General features: G+C 42.4%; 1 protein-coding gene across 2 annotated transcripts in view; it reads right to left on the bottom strand.

Annotated features, from left to right (window-relative positions):
- The window catches only part of LOC113016477 (zinc finger protein GLI2-like), a 94,165-nt gene that overhangs the window by 59,536 nt on the left and 9,018 nt on the right, over positions 1-25,611 (bottom strand). For both annotated transcript variants that reach the window (XM_026159321.1, XM_026159322.1), the window contains exon 2: positions 20,865-20,973. In XM_026159321.1, the coding sequence (XP_026015106.1) occupies positions 20,865-20,964 (100 nt within the window). In that variant the 5' untranslated portion in view covers positions 20,965-20,973. The remainder of the gene's footprint in view (positions 1-20,864; positions 20,974-25,611) is intronic.

Raw genomic sequence — 25,611 nt, 5'->3', positions numbered from 1 at the left:
TTCACTTTTTGAGTAATCCTGCCAAACAAACAGAGAACCCAACAACACCCTGCTGAATTGTTTAATTTTCTCAATAAAAGAGGAGGATGGTGGGTGTACAGATATAAGTCAACTAGGCCAATATTTAACCAATACCCATATTGTTTTTTATATATATATATAAATCAGTCCATCTCTAGCAAGAAAAACACATCCAAAATCAACAACAAAATAAAAAAAACCCCAAATGACCAAATTTTGAAATAAGTAAATTATTAGACCAAAAATTCATTCATTTGATTAGTCGTCATTAAGTGTGTGCTAGTATTTAGCATCACATGTGGCGGATGTGAAGATGTTGAACCTGTAGACATGGAGAACGGTGAAGCTGAGTTTTAACATTTAATTTCTGTGTGATCACTACAGGAGAGAAGAGGAGTTAAATCTAAACAGTTTGTCATTCAGGAGTTAATCTGCTCCCACCTCCGGCTCCTGGAGCGCAGGGAAACAGCAGGGTGGGTGTAATGGCATGTTTCTTACTGACGGGGAAACTGGATCATGGATCCTCCTGAAAGCACCGCCAGCTCGGGAGGAAACACGAGCCTAAGTGACCACGAGGGCTGACACGAAACCACTGCATGCAGCCTCCCGCCCACGTTCACAAAGAGGCCTCCCCACTCTCCCCAATCCCCTCAGGCGAGCTCTCGTTTCCTAATCACGGGCTTCCCCTCCGTCTCTCAGATTGCTCTGTAAGTCCCTGAGCTTTGCTCTGCCAGGAGGATCAATCAGGACGATCTATGAGTGATGACGGGCTCACAGAGCTAATAAAGGTTGTCTTAGCAGGCGTGATTTTGGTAAATTTTCTTCGTCTGTTAATGCTTTTTAAACACAGGTGGTTAACATATACAGGGAGTGCAGAATTATTAGGCAAATGAGTATTTTGTCCACATCATCCTCTTCATGCATGTTGTCTTACTCCAAGCTGTATAGGCTCGAAAGCCTACTACCAATTAAGCATATTAGGTGATGTGCATCTCTGTAATGAGAAGGGGTGTGGTCTAATGACATCAACACCCTATATCAGGTGTGCATAATTATTAGGCAACGTCCTTTGGGTCAAAAGAAGGACTTGACAGGCTGAGAAAAGTCAAAAATAGTGAGATATCTTGCAGAGGGATGCAGCAGTCTCAAAATTGCAAAGCTTCTGAAGCGTGATCATCGACCAATCAAGCGTTTCATTCAAAATAGTCAACAGGGTCGCAAGAAGCGTGTGGAAAAACCAAGGCGCAAAATAACTGCCCATGAACTGAGAAAAGTCAAGCGTGCAGCTGCCAAGATGCCACTTGCCACCAGTTTGGCCATATTTCAGAGCTGCAACATCACTGGAGTGCCCAAAAGCACAAGGTGTGCAATACTCAGAGACATGGCCAAGGTAAGAAAGGCTGAAAGACGACCACCACTGAACAAGACACACAAGCTGAAACGTCAAGACTGGGCCAAGAAATATCTCAAGACTGGTTTTTCTAAGGTTTTATGGACTGATGAAATGAGAGTGAGTCTTGATGGGCCAGATGGATGGGCCCGTGGCTGGATTGGTAAAGGGCAGAGAGCTCCAGTCCGACTCAGATGCCAGCAAGGTGGAGGTGGAGTACTGGTTTGGGCTGGTATCATCAAAGATGAGCTTGTGGACCCAGCTCTGGAGGACTCGGGGTCCGTGAGCAGTTTTGACTGTTGATATTGTTGTTATTATTATTTTGGTGATGTGTGTGTTTTTCTGCACTGTGCTGTGTTAGTCTGTGTCCCACTCATATGTATAGGCAGGGTATGGGTGTGTATGTCTGCGGGTGTGGCTGGAGGATGGAGCTCAGCCACCTGCAGGCCTGAGGGGTGTGGCCCTGCGGAAGGACTGGCCACACCTGTTGGTGATCAGGGCTCGTCGGGGGAGCTACTTAGGAGAGAGTTGGAGCTCCCACCGGCGCGGGATCATTAAGCTAAGACTCCAAGTCAGTGTGTAGCATTAGGAAGTGCTGATCGTGTGTGTGCGCGCGGGTTCAGTGTTAACGGCTGCTTCTGTATTGTCCTGCAGGTGAAACGAGGGACCAGAAGGGCAGCACGCACAGGGTGTGCAGTAACACAACAGCGGGGAGCACGAGCACAGACGTCGGAGGGAAGCACGCACACGGGGTTCGAGGGAGCAACGGGGAGTTATTGTGTTTACAGCTTTCCACTGTAAATAAAGAGCACTGTTTGCATCGCAGAGTCTGCGTTTTGGGTCCTCCTTTCCCCACATCCCCACGGTCTGCCAGCGAGACCGTGACACCCAGTCCTACTGCCAGTTCCTGGAAGACACCTTCTTCAAGCAGTGGCACAGGAAGAAGTCTGCATCCTTCAAGAAAAACATGATTTTCATGCAGGACAATGCTCCATCACACGCGTCCAAGTACTCCACAGCGTGGCTGGCAAGAAAGGGTATAAAAGAAGAAAAACTAATGACATGGCCACCTTGTTCACCTGATCTGAACCCCATTGAGAACCTGTGGTCCATCATCAAATGTGAGATTTACAAGGAGGGAAAACAGTACACCTCTCTGAACAGTGTCTGGGAGGCTGTGGTTGCTGCTGCACGCAATCTTGATGGTGAACAGATCAAAACACTGACAGAATCCATGGATGGCAGGCTTTTGAGTGTCCTTGCAAAGAAAGGTGGCTATATTGGTCGCTGATTTGTTTTTGTTTTGTTTTTGAATGTCAGAAATGTATATTTGTGAATGTGGAGATGTTATATTGGTTTCACTGGTAAAAATAAATATGCCTAATAATTATGCACAGTACTAGTCACCTGCACACACAGATATCCCCCTAAAATAGCTAAAACTAAAAACAAACTAAAAACTACTTCCAAAAACATTCAGCTTTGATATTAATGAGTTTTTTGGGTTCATTGAGAACATGGTTGTTGTTCAATAATAAAATTATTCCTCAAAAATACAACTTGCCTAATAATTCTGCACTCCCTGTACGAGTAACCCTTTCACCTTCACTGCTCCACTGCTTCACTTCAGTAAGTAGGTTAAAGCTTCACAAAAGAAGGAAAGAAAAGGGCATTACTGGAAAAAAACTGATTTACAGAAAAAACAGAGGCTAAGAACAATATCTTGACGGCCACAAGGTTAAAGTCAAGGCTTTAAAGCAGGACATGGCTACTGCAGTACTAACGGTTGCATTTTACCACAAAATACAGTGTTTTCCTAAATGTAACAAAGCAGTATTTAGTAACTAAACCAAACCAGTGAGTAGAAAGCCAGTTACATCATGTGTGACCCCTCCTTTAGGTCTCTAAAACTCTCGGTGGCCAATATTGCTACGGCTGACGAACCAACCGCATCTTCAGGATGAGAATGGATCCAAAAAACTAGTAAGTGTTATATTTAATCAGCATCTGAACCTTGATTCTAATAGCTTGACGGGGTCGAGTCCTCTAGAAGTCTATCAGGAAACATCCAAACTTCTCACTCAATTTATGACCACAGAAAAGTGTTTGCTGATGAATTTTATGATCCCAGTTGCATTTAGATCATAAAACCAGGTGATTTTGTGGGTTTGGAAATCTTGTAAGAGAATCATGTGTCTCTCAGTTTCTCTGGTCTGAAAAGATCTTGAAGACTTTTACATCCTACCTCTACAACCCCCACCATATTTCCGTTGGCGGGGGCCTTTGCAGCCCTACAACTTCTACAACTTCATGTTCTGGCAGCCTGTGCCTGTTCACTGAGACCATCCTGTCAGTCCACGTCTTTTTGAACACGATCCTTTAAAGAGTCATTTCAGAGTGTTAGAACTGATGTCCGACTCCAACAAAAAGGCCTCTTAATGAGGCTCTAATCACTTTCATGGGCTTTCAGCGTGTAAACCACTTACTTCAGTGCGTTTACGAGGGAAAATATTCCTCAGCGTTGAGCGGAGAGCCGCGTCATTTGTGGCGTGTTTTTTAACGGTCGCCATGGGTCGCCGGCTTTGCAGCCGAGCGCTAGTGCTAAGAGGGGAAAGTTTGTGAAACGCGAGCCGACTCGCTGTCTCTCAGACCGGAGCTTTAAAAATCCATGAACGTGACAAGCTTGTGCTTCATAAAGATTTATAATCGGCGGGCAAACACCAGACCGTGTGTTTATCCTCATGTGCGAGCTTTGATTTTCTGTGCAGCCCTGCTAATTAGCTGTTATTGCTAATCTCCAGCTGCTTTCTGCAATACTTACAAGGCAATTAGCGTGCCTCTTCTCATTTCACTGTAACTGTGTAAAGAGCGCCGGAGCTCAGTCGGCGGCTGCCTCACAGGACAGAGGTTGTGGCTGTAGGCCCGTCACTACACTCTGTCAACCTGACGTGTCAGGCCTTCACTAACGTGGAAAACATGCTTAGCTTTAGCCTGGAATAACGTGGAATAATTTGATTTTTGTTGATAGATAACGAGGGTAGCAGTCCACATTGGTGGGCAGGTAAAGGTTTCAGGCCGCTGCTGTCTCCATGAGACCTGACCTGAGACGAGCTGATGTGAGGACATGTGGAGGGTGTTTTAAGGTTTACTTTATGCGGTTGGTGTTTGTTTTGGATGGAAAGAGGTCCGGGGATTTCCATCAGCTGGCAGGGAGGGGAAGAAGGGGAGGAAAATGTTCTGCATCTGCAACGTCTCCAATCCCCTCTGCTTTCCTACAGTCACTGTCCCGGTATTTGCATGGTTCTTTACACCACTCTAACCAAAGCACATTTAATTTTTATGGGTTTTAGTTTAGAATCAGACTCTCTGCTAAAGATTTAAAGCACCAGCAGCAGCTAACAGTTGCTACATGAGTTCATTGGACCTGTGGGAGCAGGCTGATTTAAAGATAGGTCAGATCAGCAGCACATGAGCAGTCTGACCCTGAGCGTTGCCCCGTCGTCTCCTCTCAGGCCTCGACAGAAACGAGGGGCGACATCCGGCTGTGAAACCTTCAACTATAGTTAATGACTGTATTACAATATAAGCAATTGTAACTAGTATAACAGCTTGTTTGGTCACAGCTGAAGTGATTTTAGGAGGTAAAAATAAACCAAAGCATGAACAACATGGTGAGAACACATGCCTTTCACCTTCAGGACGTTGTAGGTTCAGACTTGTGTCAGAAATGAGGCTGAACAGTGTTCTGTATGGAGGAAGGAGTGATTTTTAGATTTATACTCATGAAACAATTCTGAATAAAATGCAGCTAAAATATAAAAAAATCAAAGGTTTACTTTTTTATGATAATTAATCGTTATGAACAATTTGGTTGGTATACACTGAATGCATACCAATCAAGGTATAAAATTTAATTGGTATGCATAATACTTTTAGCACTTTGGACGTAAATATTTTCTTGAATATAAGATTACCTGACCACAGCTCCAGCTTCCTCCTGTTAAAATGCAGGGAGAAGAATCGAGAGCCTCAAAATTCAATTCATATATATGCCAGTTCACATCAAAGCTGTCTGAAAGAACTTAAATAGGAACACGAACAGTCCTCAGTATTACAGAGGACCCTCTAACAGTCAGATGATCCGCTGTGAGCAGGAGTGAAGAAAGAGACCTCCAACCACCAGCCTCAGCCATCTGAAAGACCTCAAACACAAAATGAAGCAAAGAGAAGACTACAGTTAAAGTCCTGCAGCAGTGGCATATAAACACATGCCAGTGGCTCCTGTTACCCAAAGGAGGCTCCTGCAGTGGACACAGACAAGTTTCTGCCGTGCTCTCAAAAATGTCAGAATCACAGTTTCAAACATAAAGATTTGATTTAATGATCTGATGAAGCTGCAGAAGCATGTTCCTCCTGCCTCATGTTTCAGAGAAACGCCAAAAAAGCTTTTCTGGAAACTATTCAAGTCATTCGGATCATTTTTGAAACGCTAAGACTCGAGGACATATTTCTCAAAAGCCAACAATCACATGTGCATGAGTGCAGGGTTGGGGTCTGCTGGATAATGAGGATTTGTTAATAACTGTATGCTGTATGCTCTCCCCCGGCTGCAGCATCACTCCACTTGTTTGTTTTGGCGGTTTACTCAGCTCGCTCTGATATCCATGGTTTAAGAGTGCTTTGCAAATATGGCCTCCACAGTGACATTTACACTGATCCCTCTGTTTGCACTGGGGGTCACAAGTTAAACTAACACACACAAGCAGCATTTCCACATGTTTTCTGTCTGACTTGTGCAGATGTGCCTGCAGTAATGAAAAGAAGTCTGGGTCTTCATCAGCAAGTCCACCGCTACGGCCTGTTTATACACAGTAAGATGGCCCTCCACCACCACCACCACCAGTGTGTTTAGAGGGGATCTGTGGTCAACTTTAGAGCTTCGGAGCAGCTCTGACTGAGCTACAGCTCTCTAGTCTGTGGAGCCCTGGCTTCCTCAGCTGCCTTTGAGAAGGTTTTTATTAAATTAGCATCTAGTTTTACTTTTGGAAAGCTCAGTTTCTTCCAACTTGTGTTGGACTGAATGCTGTTCTGATGAAGATGACTTGTTCCACTGGTGGAAAAATGGTTCATCCCTGTGAATCAAAGCCTCAAACCTGAGACTGATGTAAACACTCAGTTTCAGACAATTTTTTTCTACTCTTGGCTCTGCATGATCTCACAGAGTGGGGGAAATAACTAATAGGGTCACCTCAGACACAGAAGCTCCTCCCATCCTCCTCTGTTTAGGAGTGTCAACCAATCAGGGGGAAGCTGGCTTAAAGTGTGAGGCATTTGAACTGATTTTTTATTTTTCAGAAACAGACAGTGGAGAGTTCAGATGATGACATATTTCTGTGTGCCTCTAAGATTTAAGATCTTAGAGGCACACAGGGAAAAAACTGGGTTATCTATACTGTAGCAGAGACTTTTGCTGATTTAAATATTTTTTTTAAGTAGCATTCAGCGAACCAGAGAACAAATATATGATTTCGTGTCTTTATGTTTTCATTAAAATCAGCGTTTCTGTTTTTGGAAAAAGTCTAATTTGTCTAAAACCCACCAACATCAGCTTGGTCAGGACCGCTTTGATCAAAAGAAGGTTTTATTAATTCTTTCAGCATCAGGATCAATCACCAAAGACATGACAGGAGCAGCTATGGTGGAGGTAGGCTGTGTTTAATAGCTGGATTAGCAGTCTGCATTTACAGTTTGTGTCAGAGTATAAATGCACAGGAAGAAAATAATGGTGCTCTCATACTTAGCATGGGGTATTAATGCAGTCACACTGGAAGCCACCAGGATGACAAGAGTCCAGCTGATAGCTGTAATCAAGTATTTTCAGGATTTACCATCAAGTCATCTCACTGTTCTCCAATATGTGCATCAATACGCTCCTCCTCTGTTTCATATTGGTGTTCATGTCAGGAGGATCCCAGCTTATGTGTTTCTGTGAAGTTTAATCAACTCAGATTTGTTCGCATTCACCTGATTGCACAGACTTTGCATGTGTTGAAAGTTATGGCAATGATGAGTCAGTAAGCCTATAGGTGCTACTGCTGCTCGTGCAGACTACTTTGCAACCCTCCTCCACCATTCCTGCTCTTTCCATGCAGTTTCGTGCTATAATCAGCATCATATTGACTGCAGATATACATAAAAATCTTTTATGACAACAGTGGTCCAAACCAAACTGATTTTCGTGGCTTATCTGTGAGAATTTTGACAGTTCTGCACCTCCCAAACTCCAACCACGGAAGGCGACACATACATTTAGTCATAGCTCTTTCAGCTGAATGGTGACAAAGCGGCTGGTCCCCATGCAAGTGTCTGTGTGCTGAGCCCAGACAAACCTGGGACCTGCCCCCCAAACCTCTAAGGCCACCTCTCAGAGGGGGCGGAGAGCTCATTTGTAGTCTAGTAGATGGGGAAAGGAGGGACACCATAGAGGAGGAGGAGGCGGTGGTGGTGGTTGGGGAGTTTTGGCTTAATCCTCTAAAACATCCATACATCGCTCCCAAGCGCTCACTCCCCACAGTTGTAAATCTGCAGGAATGCAGCCTGTTGTTTTTGGATCCAGTGCAAGGAAAACCTCAGAGTCTCCAGAAGTCGCCTGAAGCCTGTGGTTGTATTTTTCAGGGCCGAGAGAGCCTCAGTTACTTTGATCCTCAAGCCCAAAACGCCACTTTCTCAGCTCTGGTTGTGTTAATCTGGGTTTCTCTTTATCTACTGTTTTCTCTGTTAAAAGGAAACTAGACAGGAGATGTTTGATCATCTTTAAGGTGCCAGGAAATGGCCTAAAGAGGAGGTATGAGGCATTAAAAGTGCCAAAGTTTGGTATGGACTTGCCAGATTCCCAGCAGATGTGAGGTGCCGTTCATCCCGTGAATCTAGGCCATATTTTTACAAGTTTCCTTAATGACTGCTCGCAAGTCTGAAAACAACTAACAAGGAAAAATAAGTGCCTGGAAGTAGAATTTCTTTTTTTCTATCCAGCAATCTGTACCCGCCTATAAATAGATGAAATTTGAAAAAAAAAAAAAATTCTGCTTTTACTTCAGTTCGTTTAATCTCGAGGCTCCTCAGACCAGCCGGTCCCCAGAGGGAAACTTCAGATCAAATGGTACGAGGGCATCTTGGAAAGTCATCAAGCTAAATGTTTACAAAGAGCCGCAGAAATGTGTGTGTGTGTGTGTGTGTGTGTAGGAAGCCCATTAGCCTCGATGATTGTATACGCAGCGGGTTCACATGTGGAAATGCAGAGAGCCACTGTGATTACTGGAAACTGTACTGCACTGAGGGGCTGTGCTCAGGGGACACAGAGCCAGATTTGAGGCTTAAAAAGCACGTCTTTTGACACAAATCTGGGAAAACTCTAGAAATTTTTCACAGCTGATCCTGTGAAAAATACCGTACAGAACACTCCTGTAAACACAATAAGTAAACACTCCTGAGTGTCAGAGCAGACACATTCAGGCTTAATCTGAGCTCAGCCCAGCAGGTAACCGTACATTCGAGGCTCTTGGCTCCTTAAAACACATTCTTTGGTGTTGTGTTGGTCATTTGTTCATCTTTTCTTGTGGATTTTCTTTTTGATCTAGTGTTGCTTTTATTCTTATTAGTAACACACCAAGTTTTAATTGAACTGTCTCTTCCATTTGTTTCAATTTAACTTGAAATTTGTCCAAAATTTGTCTAATGTTTATCTCTCTGTATTCCCTGTCACAGCATGTTGCTTTAAAGCTGTGGTATAGACATATTAGTTGAGATAAAGCTCTGGAAAACGATGTGTAGTGACACGGCTGTGACCCAAAGATCCAGAAACACCTGTAATCTGCCCACAATGACTGTGATTGGTCTGTTTAGTTCCAACACTTCCTTATGTGCATTCCCAGCTACTGGTTCTTCTACTTTTACTTGGCAAGTGCAAGGTTGCTGGTTCAATTCCAGTCAGAGACACAATTCCCCTTTGGGTTACATCAGAAGGCCATCTACCTGCTAGAAGGAGCTTCTTCATTGGTTCTTCTGTTACGTTTCAGGTCATTCTCCATAAAGATTCAATGTGGAAGTATAAAGTACACTTTAGGTGTAGCAGCCACATCTGGGCAGCTTTCTGCTGTGGCTCACATCTGTACAAGACATTTGCTGTTTTTGACCTTTTTAAAAGCCCACAAACCAGCGCTGCTGCGTCAGGTCATTATTTTGATGTCAATGATGCCTACAGTGACAGGATAAAGTAAATTGTACTTATATGGTGTGTGTGTTTCTTTTATCTATTTGAGTAACTGCTTTTTTATTGCAAGCCTCATTCACACAAGCACCTTTAACATTCACACTGATGGATGCATCGGGGGCGACTCCTGGTTCAGTATAGTGTCCAAGAATATTTCAACATGTGGACAGGAGGAGCTGGGGGATTTGATCAAGTCATCTTCTTCTTATTAGACGACAACCTAGATCACAGGTCCTTCAGAGAGTAATGGTAAATGGCCTGCATTTGTATAGCGCTTTTCTAGTCCCTAAGGACCCCAAAGCGCTTCACACTACATTGGTTGTAGCCCCTGTGCCAGATGTTTGGCATCCCTGATCTGGATGGATAAAGAGGAACGTTTTTGTAAATAAGTTTGATTTTAAGGGTCACTTTATGATGAAACACTAACAATGAGCTTAGCATGAGCGCTCAGTGTCAGCTCAGCTCATCTGTGCAGTAATCCAGATCTGATGTCAGGGGGCTCTTTTTCTGGCCTCCCCGGGCTGGGCCTCATTTAGACAGAGGCAGAGAAGGAGAAAAGAACTGCCCCCTATTCTTCTTCTTCTTTTGCCTCCTCCTCGCCGTCTTCTCCTCCTACTTCTTCTTCTTCTTCTCAGGAAGATTAGTGGCCGTCCTTTTGGAGTAGGAAGTGGACGCTGAGTTTTTTTTCCCTGTCACATTTTTCTCTGCCAGCGGGCCTGACCCCCTGAGCGCTCCCCGTGCAGCTCGCTCGCCCGCGGCGGGGCCCCGCGCATCCAGCCACCATCAATTACTCACTGTCCACCCGGCCCGATAAAGAGATCTGTCCTTATCACGAACCCCGGCTCGCTTAAAATACTATTTACACAGCCCAGCCACGTCGCCATTCATCTAACGGAGGGAGCTCGGCGTGATCCCATTGTTTCTGCCCAACTCCAGTTTGACTCTGTGACACCCGAGGCAGATGTTTGTATTTGTTAAGCATCTCAAAGGAGGCCGGTTGCTGTCACGGCCAATCAGAGGATTAGTTTAAATCCCTAAAAAAACACACCACTTTAGTGAGGACAAAGAAAAAGTGGCAACTAGTCCCACATTAGTATTGTTTAAAAAAAAAGAGCAATTTTGGTGTTTTAAATCTTAACATTTCTTTATTTTGGCTAAAAACCCAGAAATAACCACCTGCATCGATGTAAAACAAATAAACAATTATCATTTTTAGCAAATTTAAATACATTTCTAGCTAAAAACTGGTTAACTGATCATTTTTCCTGACAGGCTTCCAGAATATATGTGCTCAGGAATGCTACAGCCTATTTAGGTGTGCTGCCCCCTCAACATCCCCCCCCCCCCACACACACACACACACACCCAGCCTGCCCCGGGGAAGCCGAGGAGGTGCTAAGTACTTAGGCTCCTTCCCGGAGGACCAGCCGGGCTCAGCAGATAGACCTGGGAGGGATCGGATGGGGTGGGAGGCGGTGGGCGCCGACCGCGGCACATCAATCTCCCTCCCGAATGACAAACTCACTCTCTGTAAGATGTATGTCAGGAGCCGCCGAAACCAGTTAATCAAATCATTAGCGGCACCCAGTAGCTTCCTCTGGCCTAGTTTAGCGACACAGACTGAGAGGAAGCGGCGAGCGCTGAATGCTGCGAGAACAGAGAGAAATCTGCAGCCGGTGAAGGATTTAAAGGTCACATGGTTTTCACGTGTAATAACTCTGGTTTCAGATCAGCTCCGGGGCCAGATAAGAATAAACTAATAAATAAGTACACAACCACCGGGATATGCGGCCTCCATTTTTCTCAGAGCATGTAAAAGGATTTCATACCCACGCTTGCTTTAAAAATGCTCAGGTTCACTGACCAATCCCGACCCTGGAAACAGCAGGAGAGGAGACTGATGTTAGATCGAAACAGCCCTGGAAGAATACTCTAAATACACCAGGAGGAAAAACGGCATTTCCCAAGAATGAACTTTGAAGTCAAAGCAGGAAAAAGTGGCTTGAAGTGATGGATGATGTGGTATCACTGAAATCCTAAGAAGCACCACTAAAAGGACATAGTGGTAAGATTGAATTAGGTGAGCATAGCATCCAGAAAAACTCATCTCAATGGCACGTCCAGCCACTGGAACTGCAGATTTACAAATACTGTACTGCGAGGAGCATAAATACTGTCTGTATCGGTACAATGACAGCTCATAACCGTAGACAGAGTGTCAGAGTGGGTAAGAACACCTCTTCCACCCTTGTGGTCAACACCGGTGCCCCTCAGGGGTGTGTTCTGAGCCCTCTGCTATACACTCTCTTCACCCATGACTGTATTTCCTCCTGCGCGTCCAATCTCATTGTTAAGTTTGCAGATGACACTACAGTGCTCGGACTTATATCCAACAATGATGAGACAAACTATAGGACAGAGGTGCAACAACTAGAGTCATGGTGCCACGACAATAACTTGGTCTTAAACACCAAAAAGACCAAGGAGATCATTGTAGATTTCCGGAAGAGGGGTCATAACAACCATCTGCCTCTCTTCATTGGCAGTGAGGCGGTGGAGAGGGTGAGCAGTTTTAAATTCTTGGGGGTAACTGTGACCGAGGACCTGTCCTGGGGCAACCATATCACCTCAGTTGTACGGAAGGCCCAACAGCGCCTCTACTACCTGAGGAGACTGCGGAGCGCACACATTCCCAGATTTCTGATGTTGAACTTCTACAACTGTGCCATCAGCAGCGTTCTGACGTATGGATTTCTAGTGTGGTTCCCCAGCTGCACCAAGGCCGATCAGCAAGCACTCCAGCGGGTGGTGAAAGAAGCTGGCAGAATTATTGGAACAAGTCTGCCAGAGATCAGTAATATCTTCCCCACTCGCTGTCTGAGGAGGGTGCACAGTATCCTGCGGGACCAACATCACCCTGCGCGCCACCTTTTCCATCTGCTGCCCTCAGGGAGAAGGTACAGGTCTATACAGGCCAGAACATCCAGACTGGCCAACAGCCTGTATCCACAGGCTGTGAGGCTCCTGAACTCTCTGCCCCCCTCTCACGGACAATAACCATATCCAACTTCTTAATAGCAATGAACTGGTCTGCATTGGTGCATCATATCTTTATTCTCTTCCCCCTCCTGCCCCCCCCCCCCCCTCTTTCTTAAATAGATAACTATCATATCTGATATCATATCTCACAGTACAATAATATTGAATGGATTGCATTGTTGTATTTTGTCATGTTTCTCAGGTCTTTGTCTGAATTTCTACGAACATTATTGCTAAGGATTGTCTTATTGCATTGGAGTCACACTGGGTTAAATATGTACACTTGGGTTTTAAGGGGTATTTATTATTTTTTTCTTCTTTTTTTTGGGTTGTATGGAAGCCCCAAACGCAATTTCATTGTTCTTGACAATGACAATAAATAAATAAATACTTAAATACTTAAATACATATGTCGAGGTTTTTCACATTATGTCAGGCTCACATTCCTCAAGAGTTGTCCGCTACTTCCATTCAAACAACGGTTGCAGCTGTATGCTAGCGACCAAAGCAAACACAAGGAGGTTCTTTTTGGTAGGGCTGTTCGATATAACGATATATATCGGATGACGATATAAAAACGTCTATCGTTTCATTTTACGCTATCGTTTGTTTCTTGGTGTCGCAAAATAAACTGTTTACGCCAATATTTTTTCATCGTTTGGATGGTCACTGTAGTGGCTATATTAATTTCTTAAAGTTCTCTCTTTCTCTTATATTTTACATAACCACACTAAGGACGGACATGCACCTGTTTTTATGCGTTGTGGTTAGCAACAACGATGGTAACACCATCGCATGTCCGCTTGTTTATGTTCCACATAAACCTTTCACAATAAAGCTCAAGATCCTGTTGAGACTTTTCAAAATAAACAGAATCACGTGAAGAGCAGATTATTTACGGATGAGAATTAAAAAAGAGCTGCCAGGTGCTAAAAAATAAACCTTAGACTCAAATGTTAGAACAGGCTTTTCCCCCGCAGCACGCCGTGTAATAAATACTCACAAAGAAATCGGCGGCCGTCACAACTTATGTCTAAAAATGTATCGTTTCATGCATCGGTTAAAACACTCGACTCCAGGTACATGACGCGCAGCTGGAAACACTTCCCGCAAGTCGAGCTGCCCGAGATTCACATAATTTACAGAAAATGTTACATTTTTGTGATTTATATCGTTATCGGGACGATAAAATTCTTATATCGGGATATGAGAGTTTGGTCATATCGCACAGCCCTACTGAGTGGTCTGTAGGCCACTCTTGTTTGCAAGGAAAAACCTGTCCTATGGGCATGTTCTTGGAAGCCATTGTGTACCTACTTTTTAAATTCTTCATAACGTATTTCGTGGTGACGTACGGTTACATACGGTTACATGCGGTTACGTGCGGTCATGTGCGTTTTGTGGCACAAGAAAGAAATGCAAATGGGGAACATCAGCAAGGCTGCAAGGCAGAAAGACTTCTGACCAAATAATCTAAGTACTGACATGTGACACCGTTGCTAATACGGCTGCACTGGCTCCCCATTGAATTCAGAGTCCATTTTAAGATTCTGGTTTTGCCTTTTAGAGCTCTTCATGGACAAGCACCAGCTTACATTTTTGAACTTCAACAGCCCTATGTCCCTCGCAGGTCGCTGAGGTCATGTGATCAGGGCCTACGGCATATCAGGCTGAGAACTAAGGGAGACTGAGCTTTTGCCACCGTGGCCCCCAGACTGTGGAACTCTCTGCGTCTAAGCTTAAGATCTGTGGACTCAGTAGTGTCTTGTAAAAAACAACTAAAAACTAATTTTTTTAGAATTGCATTTGGTTAACTTTATATCTGTTTCATGCAAAGTTTGATTTAAATTGGTTTAGACTCGTTAAGGAAGCGAGCTAATTTTAGCTAGAAATTTTACCTAAAAATCTGAACCGATTGCAGCAGCTAGCTAGGCTGCAATCTACCCAAATTTGCTATGGAGCCACATCAGCATTAGTATTTTTGCTCTTATGTGGAGTCTTATCATGCTTGGAGACAGTTGTTTGGTGGCGTTAGTGATTAGTAGTCTGCATTCTAAGCTATTTTTAGCTAGTATTGCTAACAGTTTTTGAATACCCTAAAGGCATAAAGGTGTTAAAAACAATGCACAGAAGTGTATGTTATGTATTACGCATAAAACTCCTTTTAATTTTAAATGGAGTGTTATTAATGTAGTTAACAAGGTAGGCACTGCTTGGCTCCTTTGATCCTAATGGAGGTTTTCCAGTTTATATTCACAAACTGGCCAGACTGGATGACTTTCAGGTAGTATGGGAGCCTTTATGGATCAAGTGTGCCTTTAATGTGTTTCCTCGACTACCTGAAAAAAGGCAATAACTCTAAATTTAACAAAATCACATTTCAGCTCAGCCTTCATAAAATGTCTCTGAACATATATGTATATAAACAGGCGGGGGGGATTTTACTCCTAATCCGGGGTGACTTTAATCCTCCGAGGCCCGCGTCTACAAACTGACACATACATCAATAAAAGCTTGGTGGCTTCTTTGTCATTTTCGCACATTTCTTAGTAATATTTCCCCCTCTAAATACCTCCAGTTATGAGAATGGGCCTGAAATCATAGAGGTCCCAGAGTTGGCGTAAATCTGCGTGCCGTGGCCCGGCCTGTATGAGCAGACAGATGCGTGCTGTCAAAGGAAATACAAGCACTCATTTGAATCTATTAACTGGGCAGCAGAGCCTCGGGCTCGGCCAGGCGAGGAGAGGGGAGTTCAGATTTTTTAAAATTATTTAAAACCCCGCTGCTGGGGCCGAGTGTTGGTAAATGACAGCAAACTTTGGTCCAGAAGCCGCCATGCCAGAGTTTTATTTTATGTTTCACTCTAAAAAAAACAAATCTCCTGAAGGGGAAGGCGAGGGGGTAGGGCGGATCATCAAACGGAGCAGATAGGAGCGTCTGGAGCACCTGGGTCCATCCTAATTGACTCGGAGCGTGGCGTCCCCACTTTTTAAACAAAGTGACTCTCACTTGAGCTTCATTATATGCGCACCCCATTTCCATAGGCCTCTGGGAACGGGACCCGGGCCGCTCACGTAAAATAAATGACCGCTCCATGATAAATGGTTCTATTAGCAATCCAGATTGTTAAACTGTGATATAACAGATCGGAGAGGGAGCGCGGGGGCCCATTCATTTTCCTCCCTTCTGCACCCGTACGCGGCTGTAAATAGCTTGTTTTTATGTGTAAATAACATATTAAAACTCGGCATTAGCCATGTCCTTTGATAGAGAGGAAATTGTTCTAAATAAATAACGCGGGACGGGAATATAAAGCAGGGCGGGCTGTTATGGAGCCGAGGCTCAGAGGTGGGCATGACTTAGGTGACAGGAATGCTGCAGACAGCAGTAAAGCATACGCTGCCAATAAAAGACGCCGAACAGCAGCCGTATATCCTCCACTTTTCCCAGCTTTGTTTGGAAATACGCTCTCAGGTTCAAGGACCTCGGCTCATCTGCCTCCCTCTCATGCTGCATATTGACTTATCAGGAGCTGGCAACAGGAATAATAATGCATATTACCACGATAAGTAATTGCTCTGTCCCGACGCAGTGGCAGACGGTTGTGGTTTTTAGCACCAAGGCTGGATATCTGATTGGTGGAGACGGGCAGCGGGCTGGAGAATCGAAGCTTCTTGTTTATTTAAGATTAAAACACGAGGCTGATAGGGAGGAAGAGTTATGGAGAGACGTTTTATTTTAGGTAGGAAGAAGATTAAAAATGGCTACATATAAATATACAATAGTGCAGGCTTATTAAAGTTCAGCTAAAGCTGTGTTGAGGGTCAGAGGAGTTCATGCAAAGCGGGCTTATTCTGGATGAAAAATGGAGCTTCTCTTTCATTTTTCTGCAGCAAACTGCAGCTGTACCAGTAATCTTTCTCGAAGACTCAAAGTCGATTTTCTCTATTTAAGACTTTAATCTGACAGATCTTTGAACAAAAAATAATAATAATCAAAAGACATTTTAGAGCAGGGATGTCAAATACCCACTGGGCCAAATACAATCTGGCCCAGTGGGTGGCTCTAAAAAATTAAAAATGCAAAGAAATAGGACATAAATTTGGCTTTTCTCATTAACAATGAAGTATCTTGAGTTTTACAGCTTTCTTAAGACCCCATTGCTTTGAGCACCAGTGTTGATGTCATCACACAGCCACATCCATTTATACTTGCAGTTACCATTCTGTTGTACATTTACAATGACAATAATGAGCAAGTCTACTCGATTCTATTCTATTCTATTCTATTCTATTCTATTCTATTCTTATGGTGCTTTTGTGGCAACAGCAAAATGCTGGAGGTGACTAAAATCAAATTGGAGCTTGTACCAGTAGATGTGATGTCGTTTTTGTTGTAAATGTCAACAAAATAATAATGACCTCAGTCACACAGGCCTAGAGATCAATTCGCAACTATCTGGCAACCACTGGTCATGAGGGAAAAATGTTTTTTTCCTGAATTGGTTGGTGACAGGTTGCTAGCAGTCACATACTGAAATTGATTCCAAAGAGGGATACGGTGCGGCACTATTTGCTTCTGTCGGTAGTAGATTGCTACGGTTGCTATAGTTTGCACAGAAGATGTCAACTTGTCTAGAAACACTTGCCAACTGGTCTCTGAGTTGTAATGAAACCGAAAAGTGGAACACAAAATGTTCCACTTGTTAGGTTTGCAAACTACAGGCTGGCACAGCATCCGCGCTAGCAATTGTAAAGAGGTTTCTGGTGCCGCAACTATTCACCTTTCCTCTTACGACTGATGGCTGTTTAATTGGTCGGGCTTGAAGTGGTGATTTGTGTGGTTGGTAAAAGCTCCTAGTTGTTGTTTTTTTCACTTTAGATGAATCGCCATGTATCAGAAATGTCCTGTTTTTATACTCACAGTCCACAGTTAAAATCTGGACATATTGGAATTATAGATTATCATTGTAGTTTTATTTATGGGATAATGAACTGCCAACTAAGCTAGGTACTGTTAGCTGGGAACTCGCTGAGAACTGCAGTCTTTCATCAAATATGCTTAAAAAAAGCAGTAATGTCACAGTGGCTATGTTCATGTTTTTACTTTCAGTTTCTGGGTCTGACATGCAGTACGATCCCCAGTCTCCTGGGTGAAAGTCCGAGAGTACGTTTCCTTAAGTGCCCAGATGCCTACCCTACATGTTGAAAGAATAGGCTAAGGGTATACCCAGTGTGTAAAAATGTGTGTCCAAGTGTTGGCCATAAGAAGAAAGTGTGTGGTTTTATTAAAATATTAAAGAAGTCCACGTCCAGAAATGGAGCGCCATTCACTTGAACCCAACATGTAGTCTCATATGAACAATTAAAGCTGTATTTCTTCATCATTGTGGCAGGCCACCAAGTTCTCCATTAATAAAGAGAAGAAATGTCACCAAATCACTGGCTGTATTTACATTTCAAACGCGGCCCACTCTGCATCCACGTCAGAGCTGCTCCACCAGGCCTTTTTTTTTTCATCCCTTTTATACACTGGCGGTAAGAACAAGGTCTTTTAACCTCATTATCGAGAGCTTTCATCACACGTTCACTGACATCTTTAAAACATGCATCTCTTTCTGCCTCTCATGTCACTTCACGAGACATTCATCATGAAAATACCTCAGCAGGTGGTTCATGTAGTTTAAATGTGGCTCAGCTGAAGGTACTCACACAATTTCATCTTCTTCTTTTCCTTATTTTCTGTCATTAATACAACGTTGGATTAAACATCACTGAAGCTTCAGAAAAGCAGATACATGTATCTAAAAGTAACCATTGTTATTTTTACTTCTGTAGTCAGCCAGTCAGAAGAAAGCAGGTTTTTAGGGAGTTGGACCCTAAAGATTCATGAGATAAAATGGCTTGTCTTATAAGATGAAGTTGAACGCCAGTATAAGCTGATTCAGTTAATAACTGCCTCTGCTGCTGTTGGAGGTTGGAAACTGTACTACTGTCGGTCGAAGACAGAGGAAGAGGAGAGGGGAGAGGCATGTTAGGAGATAGTGAGAGAGAAGGAAAGGCAGGAGTGTGGAGGTGAGAGTAGAGACCCCCCAATTCGAAAAGCCAAAAGATGATTTCCAATTTCATATCTAAACCTGTAGCTATACTAACTCATTCAATCTGTTTTATACAGTCTGGGTAAAATGGCTCACGTTTCTATGGCCAGTGAAACCAAGATTTGAGGTAATAATTGAACGTCTCTGCAAATCTCAGTTACTTTAAGCTCTAAAAGAAAGTTAGCAAAGTGGAACTGTAACAAGGCTGAATAATTTTATATAAATATAATTAAAATGAAAATATTGATTGATTTTATGCATTAATGGGACCCCCCCCCCCCAAAAAAAAAAAAAAAACAACAAAAAAAAAACAATCTGGCTAGTAAAAATGTCCAGCTATCACCTCATCCTAACTCACTCATCTTTGCTCATATCCAGTCTTCCTGCAGGGACCTGTACACATTAATACAGGCTGAGCATAGACTGTGGTTTATGAGTTATTAGCAGATCCACATTATATTATAAGACAAAAGTGAAGTGCAGTGATTCTGCTTTCATCCAACAGGATGTGACTGCAAACAGAAGTCTCATTATTAGACGTCTATAGGAACGTGAGCCTACTTCTCACATTAATTATGAGCTCAGTAAATATTTTCCGGATGTCACTCAGGACCTAATAGTCACTCAGACAGGAGCAACTCGAGGTTCAGTATTTTGCCCAAAGATACTTTAACACGCACAGAGAAGTTGGGGATCGAACCACCATCCTTCAAAATACGATTACCGGACAACCTCCTCTACCTCTTGACCCCATCCAGTTTTAGGTTGTGTTGTGTTAAAATATAAGACGTACGAAATAAGTAATACAATACAAACACAACAATTAACTTACTGTTGAGTTTCCTGATAGAAAAAACTTGCACAAAAGGTTTTGTGCTTAGTTCTAGTTTGTAGTTTAACCCACATTCACTGCAATAAGGTTGGCGTGACCAAGGCTTTCAGTTTGACCTCGGATTTGTGGTTTAAACTGGTTTAACTAATCATTATTATTAATTTCATCAAATTATTCCTGATAATCACATGAGTACAAATAAAGCCCATTTTCTGAATGGGCTTTATCAAGTCCATATAGTTGCAAAAACACTGTGAAAGGTAAGGCACAGGCAGGTTAAACACTTAATTCATTGAATTATTAAAGATTAACTGTTGGAAAATGATAGGAAACCAACTCCATTTCCTCTACGTCTCTATTCAAACAACACACTGAGTTATAATATCCAATAAAACTTGACAAAATACAAGTTGTACTAACTAGAAAATCCTTTGTGATTTCGCGAGGTGCTGACTTTTGGGCCGCGTTGCCAGCTTTGTCGCCTCTTTACCAGTTAATGAGTGTTTCTTTATAATGGCAGGCCACCAAGTCCTTCATGAATGAGTAAAAATGTCACTAAATCACACGTTTAATTTGCATTTCAAAGCCAGCCCATCGGCTTGCATCTTTGTCGATCTCTGAAGCTCCGTGTCGTCAGCTCCACTTTTTTTTTTTGCCTTTATACTCTGGAGGTAAGAACAAGGTCTTTGAGCCTCATTATGCCAAGCTTTCATCACACGTTCGCTGACATCTTTAAAACATGGGTTCTCTCTTTCTGTCTGTCCCTCCCTTGTGAGACAGCATCGGTGCTACTCTTCATTTAGTTCAACAACACAAACATTCACCTGCCCCAACACCCCCTCCCCACCACCACCACCTCTCTTGTTATCCACTCATCAGCGTTTACAAATGGTGCCACACTCCTTGACTGTAGACACTGGGCCTTGATGCCCATTAATGATGCTCATCTGAGCATTGTCTACTTAGGATTCCTATCAGACATCTACTGTAAGTCACCTCTGACTGCTGCTAGTATCTAAGGAGAGCCACGAGCATCAGCTCCCTAGTTGGCGCCTTGTCTTTGAAATGTATATTTCATCACTTGGTTTGCTCCCCTCTTTGCCCCCTGGCTGAACACTTGGGAGACCTCGGTTCACAGCGTGGCGAGGCCTGATGCTGGGCTCCAAACTCAAATTCAGTCACTGGTTTAAGGAGAAAGTTTTAAGAAGTGCCTTACCTCTGGTCTCTGAGGGTGAGGGTTTCTTTGGGAGGTCGGTGAATCCGCTACCGTCCATTTTGTCTTTTTTATCTGTGGCTCTCTGTGGTGAAGTCTCCATGGTCGAGAGCTGCAAAAGCAAGAGGAGACAAAAAGAGGTGTTAGAGCCGACCAAGTTGAGCACACTCGAAAGAAAGTGTTCATTTAGGCCAGGAAAAGGACACTCCACAAACACTCTGGAAGCACTTAAGAGTACTTAGAGGTTCCTGAAAAATACCCAAAGAGAGCCTTTTTAGGCCAAGACCTCAAAATGGAACAGCAGCTATATTAAATAAATCTTTTAAAGTAGTTTTAATACATGTCTAACAAGTTAACCTCTTTACATCGACCAACATAACCAAGTTCTGTTATGGTTCTGTTAATATCAACCTCTTTTTTTATGAAGTTTCCACCTCCAAGCAGAAATTTCACTTTAAAATCAGCACAAATCGACATATAAGATATTATTTGAAAGATAACCCATTCAAAAAACTCTGGACTCTTAATTTCTGAAGATGTTTTTTCAGCACCTTAAAGCTTTGCCAGCATTTTGGTTGGACAGTACATTTATAATTATATGGAAAAAATTATTCTGAGGGGGGCAAATGCACAAACGCACTGTGCAGCCAACACACTGTAACTTATGGACCTCCATCGATGACCCTGACAGGGCTGTACGCCGAAATGCATCAGTCAAACAATACAGTTCTTTGACTTCTGACTCTTCACTGAGTCTCTTAACCCGTAGTTGGAATTAAACTGTGTTGGACTGCAAGAAGTGATCGTAATACACAAATCAAAGCTCACTATATCATCTATAGTTTCGTGAATTTGGGGAAATATCATCAAATATTTCCTTGAAGAAGAAAAAGTTGTGAATGATCTGTGAATGAAGGTGCTGCTATAAAATCTGAACATAAACCATCAGCTAGTTCCACTTGGTGCTGTGATTGGCTCAAAGCCAAGCACCATTCGTTAGTCACCCACGAAGGGGTGAGATAATCTCACAGAGCACCAAGCAAACATGTCAGAGGATTTTACGATGAGCAGCAGCTCACTTCACGAGATTTTTGTCTTTTCGCAAACTCTCGCTATTCACGACTCAATCTGCTCCACTGCCACAAGGAAGGGGGGACTCGGGGGTCACCATGGGGGTCAGTTTGTGGGTTAAAGGGGTTAGAGGATAAGGAGGTGGGGGTCTTAGCTCGCATGTCATCAAAGTTTATTTGACTACTGACCTTTCCACCACTGCTATTCAGAGCTGCTGCGTGGTTTAAAAAGTTGGAACAATACAACTTTATCTTCAAAGCTGAGATGGAGATGAAGAGGACTCTTAATTCAGCTTCTATAGTGTGACTGGGATTTTCCTTTAAGGAGGAAAAAACTAAACATCTGGGAACCTGATTTCCTCCTTCTGTTTCTTTAATAAGCCTGGCAGATCAGATTGGACTGGATCCAAAACCAGCAGAAGTAAATCTGGTGTCAAACAATGGGCACCACTGGCAACAATCCCATGCATTTAAAGATGAAAATACGGATAGAAAGCGATTTACATGACACGAAAGAGGGTCAGTGTAAATTAATTACACAGACATCTGATCATTTAAGTTGTTTATAAATTTAGAAACCTGATAAGAGTTTGCCACATGCCACCTACTCAACAAGAGCCAAAACAGGTAATCAGTTAGTACTATGCTGGTATATCGTTCTAAAAAGACATTTTTGGTCTTTTAATATAAAACAAAGCAATATAAGTTAAATAACTTCATTTTCAAATTACTTTATCAGATGATGTTATGCACTAAACGTCGCTAGACTGGTGAGGCTAACTGACAGTTAGCTGGCTAAATGGTATAGCTTATTAATATTAGTATATTTGCTTATTTTATTAGCAAAACCGTATCACAGTAGAAATGCTAGTTCAGGACTAGCTTGCATCAAAACCACAACAAATCTTTGGATTAATTCAGTTTTTTTTTTTAAATGAGTCTACGTATCAAGAATTGACTGAAAGTCGTGTAAAGAAACCAATGAAAAATTCTCTCAGCTTAATTATTCAGGTTCATAATGTTTTTCTGACAACTTAAAATTGCTGATTTTTTTCAGTGCTAAAATGCACTGTTAATAAATAAAAATTAAAAAATAAAATAAAATAAGATAAAATAATTAAAATAAAATAAGATTAACTTTATCATTAAATGTATATACTGTAAGTTGTTTTAAGTCTTTTGCTTGTAAGCTTTTTACATTGCAGTATTGCAGTATTGCAGTATTGCATTGTAGTTCTGTTACTGTTTTGGAGCAACTGTAACCCACATAATTTCTTGAGGGATTAATAAAGTATTCTGATTCTGATTATTTCCACTAAAGTACATTTTCTGAAAACCCTAATGTTTTTACATGGTAAACTGACATATGCAGATTTGGTCCCTAATAGAGTCTTTGGTCCTGCCCCATGTATAATATCTTCTGTATCTTTTTAATGATTTAGTGGCAGTTTCAGAAGACAGACCTCTGACCTTTTGGCTCCAACAACAATCTGGCTGCTGTAGGTTGCAGACTTTGATAAACCTTCAGTTCACTGAGTTTGTCAGTGACCAAAAGTCAATTTACTGCCTCTAGTGAAAAAGCAGGTAGTCTGACTGACAGGTGTGCCTGCTGTCTTCAGGATGAATCAGTGTAACAGGTGTGAGAGGACAGCAGTGGAGCCTCATGGGAAGCTCCTCACCACACACAAACCTCTTTTAGTTGAGGTGATAAATGAGGCACGTAATGGCAGCCTTTCACGCCTACAGCCCTCTGATGTGTCCTCGCAAATCATTATTAGTCAAGCTTAACATTTACTGTTCACACATTTAGCTGTGTAGGCCTCTCAGAAAACATTCGTCTCTAAGAGTCACAGTTCTTGGCCTAAAAAGGGGATTAATTACTTGGGAAATTGTTGTAAAGACACAAAGGCAGAAATACCAATTGCTAAACTTACAAATATGACAGTTATTTAATTTTATAATGTAAACTTCTAACATGATTCAGAATTTTCAACAATACATTAAAAAAAAGGAAATAGAAATGCATAAGAGGAACTGACAGCATGGTAGCTGTAGGCTGCGCCAACCTGAGGTGTAGTTACACTTTCAGGGGCGTGCATGTCGGGTTAATCTAGATCTATGTAACACTGTAGGGTTTCAGGAGGGCTAACAATGTCCGTACAGTATAGATTCAACACATTAGTCTGTCAGTCACCAGCTAACACCACCTAACTTGATTGGTAAAACAAATATACCTGCTAATTAATTGTGAGCATCAGACTAATAACTTATTCAAATTTCACTTAAATAAAACCTGAACTGAACTTTTTTCCCTGCGCAGTTCCAAAGATACAATTAGTTCGTTTCATAGTGACACAAGTTGCAAAAGTGACCATATTAGGAAAAAAGGGACATTATCAGCTAATGCTTGCTAGCTTTGTTAGCTAATTGGTGTTGAATGACAGATTAATAAAATACCAAAATTTCACTCACTAAACTTTAACCAAAATCCTTTTTTTCCATTTAATTTTTTATATCAGGTCTATCTCTTGCTAGCTTAGTAGCATCTGTAAATGCAAAAGTGGCCATATTTGGATGACATGATGGAGTCATCAGGTGATGCCAGCTATTTATTGGCTAAGAAGTGCTGAAGAACTGCCAAAGCACTAATTTTCTTGATAAAAGATGAGCTTGCACCCTACCATTTTTTCTCTTTAGCTCTAAAGACATACGATCAACTTGACTTGCTTTACTAGCTAATAACTTATAGCTAGTAAAGTTAGCTAATAACGTTATCTAGCACGATTTCTGTTGTGTAGCTGGAGGTCACATATGTTTGTTTTTTTAATTCCTCAAAAAGTCTACAAAGTAAACTATGGTGAAAATTAAATGGCGAGCATGGCAGTGAGCAAAAGCATCAGTGAATTTACTCGTGGGAGTATCTAACAACCACGTTAGCAAGTCAACAGTTCAGTCAGTGAGGTAATTAAGCGTGGCCTCCCACTGTTGTCTGTCGGTCTTTTCAAAAACCTCACAATGATTCATTTGAGTGGAAAAGCTCAGAAAGAGAGCCCTGCAATGGGGTTATTTAACGGAACAACAGCTTCAGAGCGTCCCTCCCCCGATTTCTGCAGAGTCATTGTGAGGAAATCAGCGGCTGTTTATCCTGCCAAGTCATCCTTTTCCCGTCACTCTAAATCACAAACACAGCAGTTTGTTTAACTAACACATCTGACTTTAATTTTTATGGCTTTCCTGGTCGCAAACGTACAGTTTTTAACTGTGCAATCATGCACAGTCTGCACAACCTGTGTTTTTTTTTCTTTCTGTGCTTGCCTCCGCTCTGAAATTTCAAAGCAAGTCACCTGAGAGAAACACCTTTGCCACTGTGTAAATTAACTAACAGCCGCTGACACACAGGATATATCTTCCTCCTGTGGAGGGCCACGACTTCTAGAAATCAAAGGGCCTGCAGTGGAAGGGTATTCCCTGCGTCCGGGAAACAAATGCCTCTCCTTTCTAGGTGTACTCGAGTACAGTTTGGCTCATCAGCCAGCGTCTGCCTGAATTATTAGAGCAGCTCTTGTCAGGCAAACAAATGACTCTGTCTCGACTCAAAAGGTCACAGCGCAGTGGAGTAAAATCACAGAGCACGCAGTCAATTCCTCGGAGCGGTACCCCCTTTTCCAAGGGCCACTTGC

Source organism: Astatotilapia calliptera, chromosome 23 (assembly GCF_900246225.1).
Source record: "Astatotilapia calliptera chromosome 23, fAstCal1.2, whole genome shotgun sequence".
Classification (NCBI taxonomy): domain Eukaryota; kingdom Metazoa; phylum Chordata; class Actinopteri; order Cichliformes; family Cichlidae; genus Astatotilapia; species Astatotilapia calliptera.
This window is presented reverse-complemented; position numbering and strand designations above follow the sequence as displayed.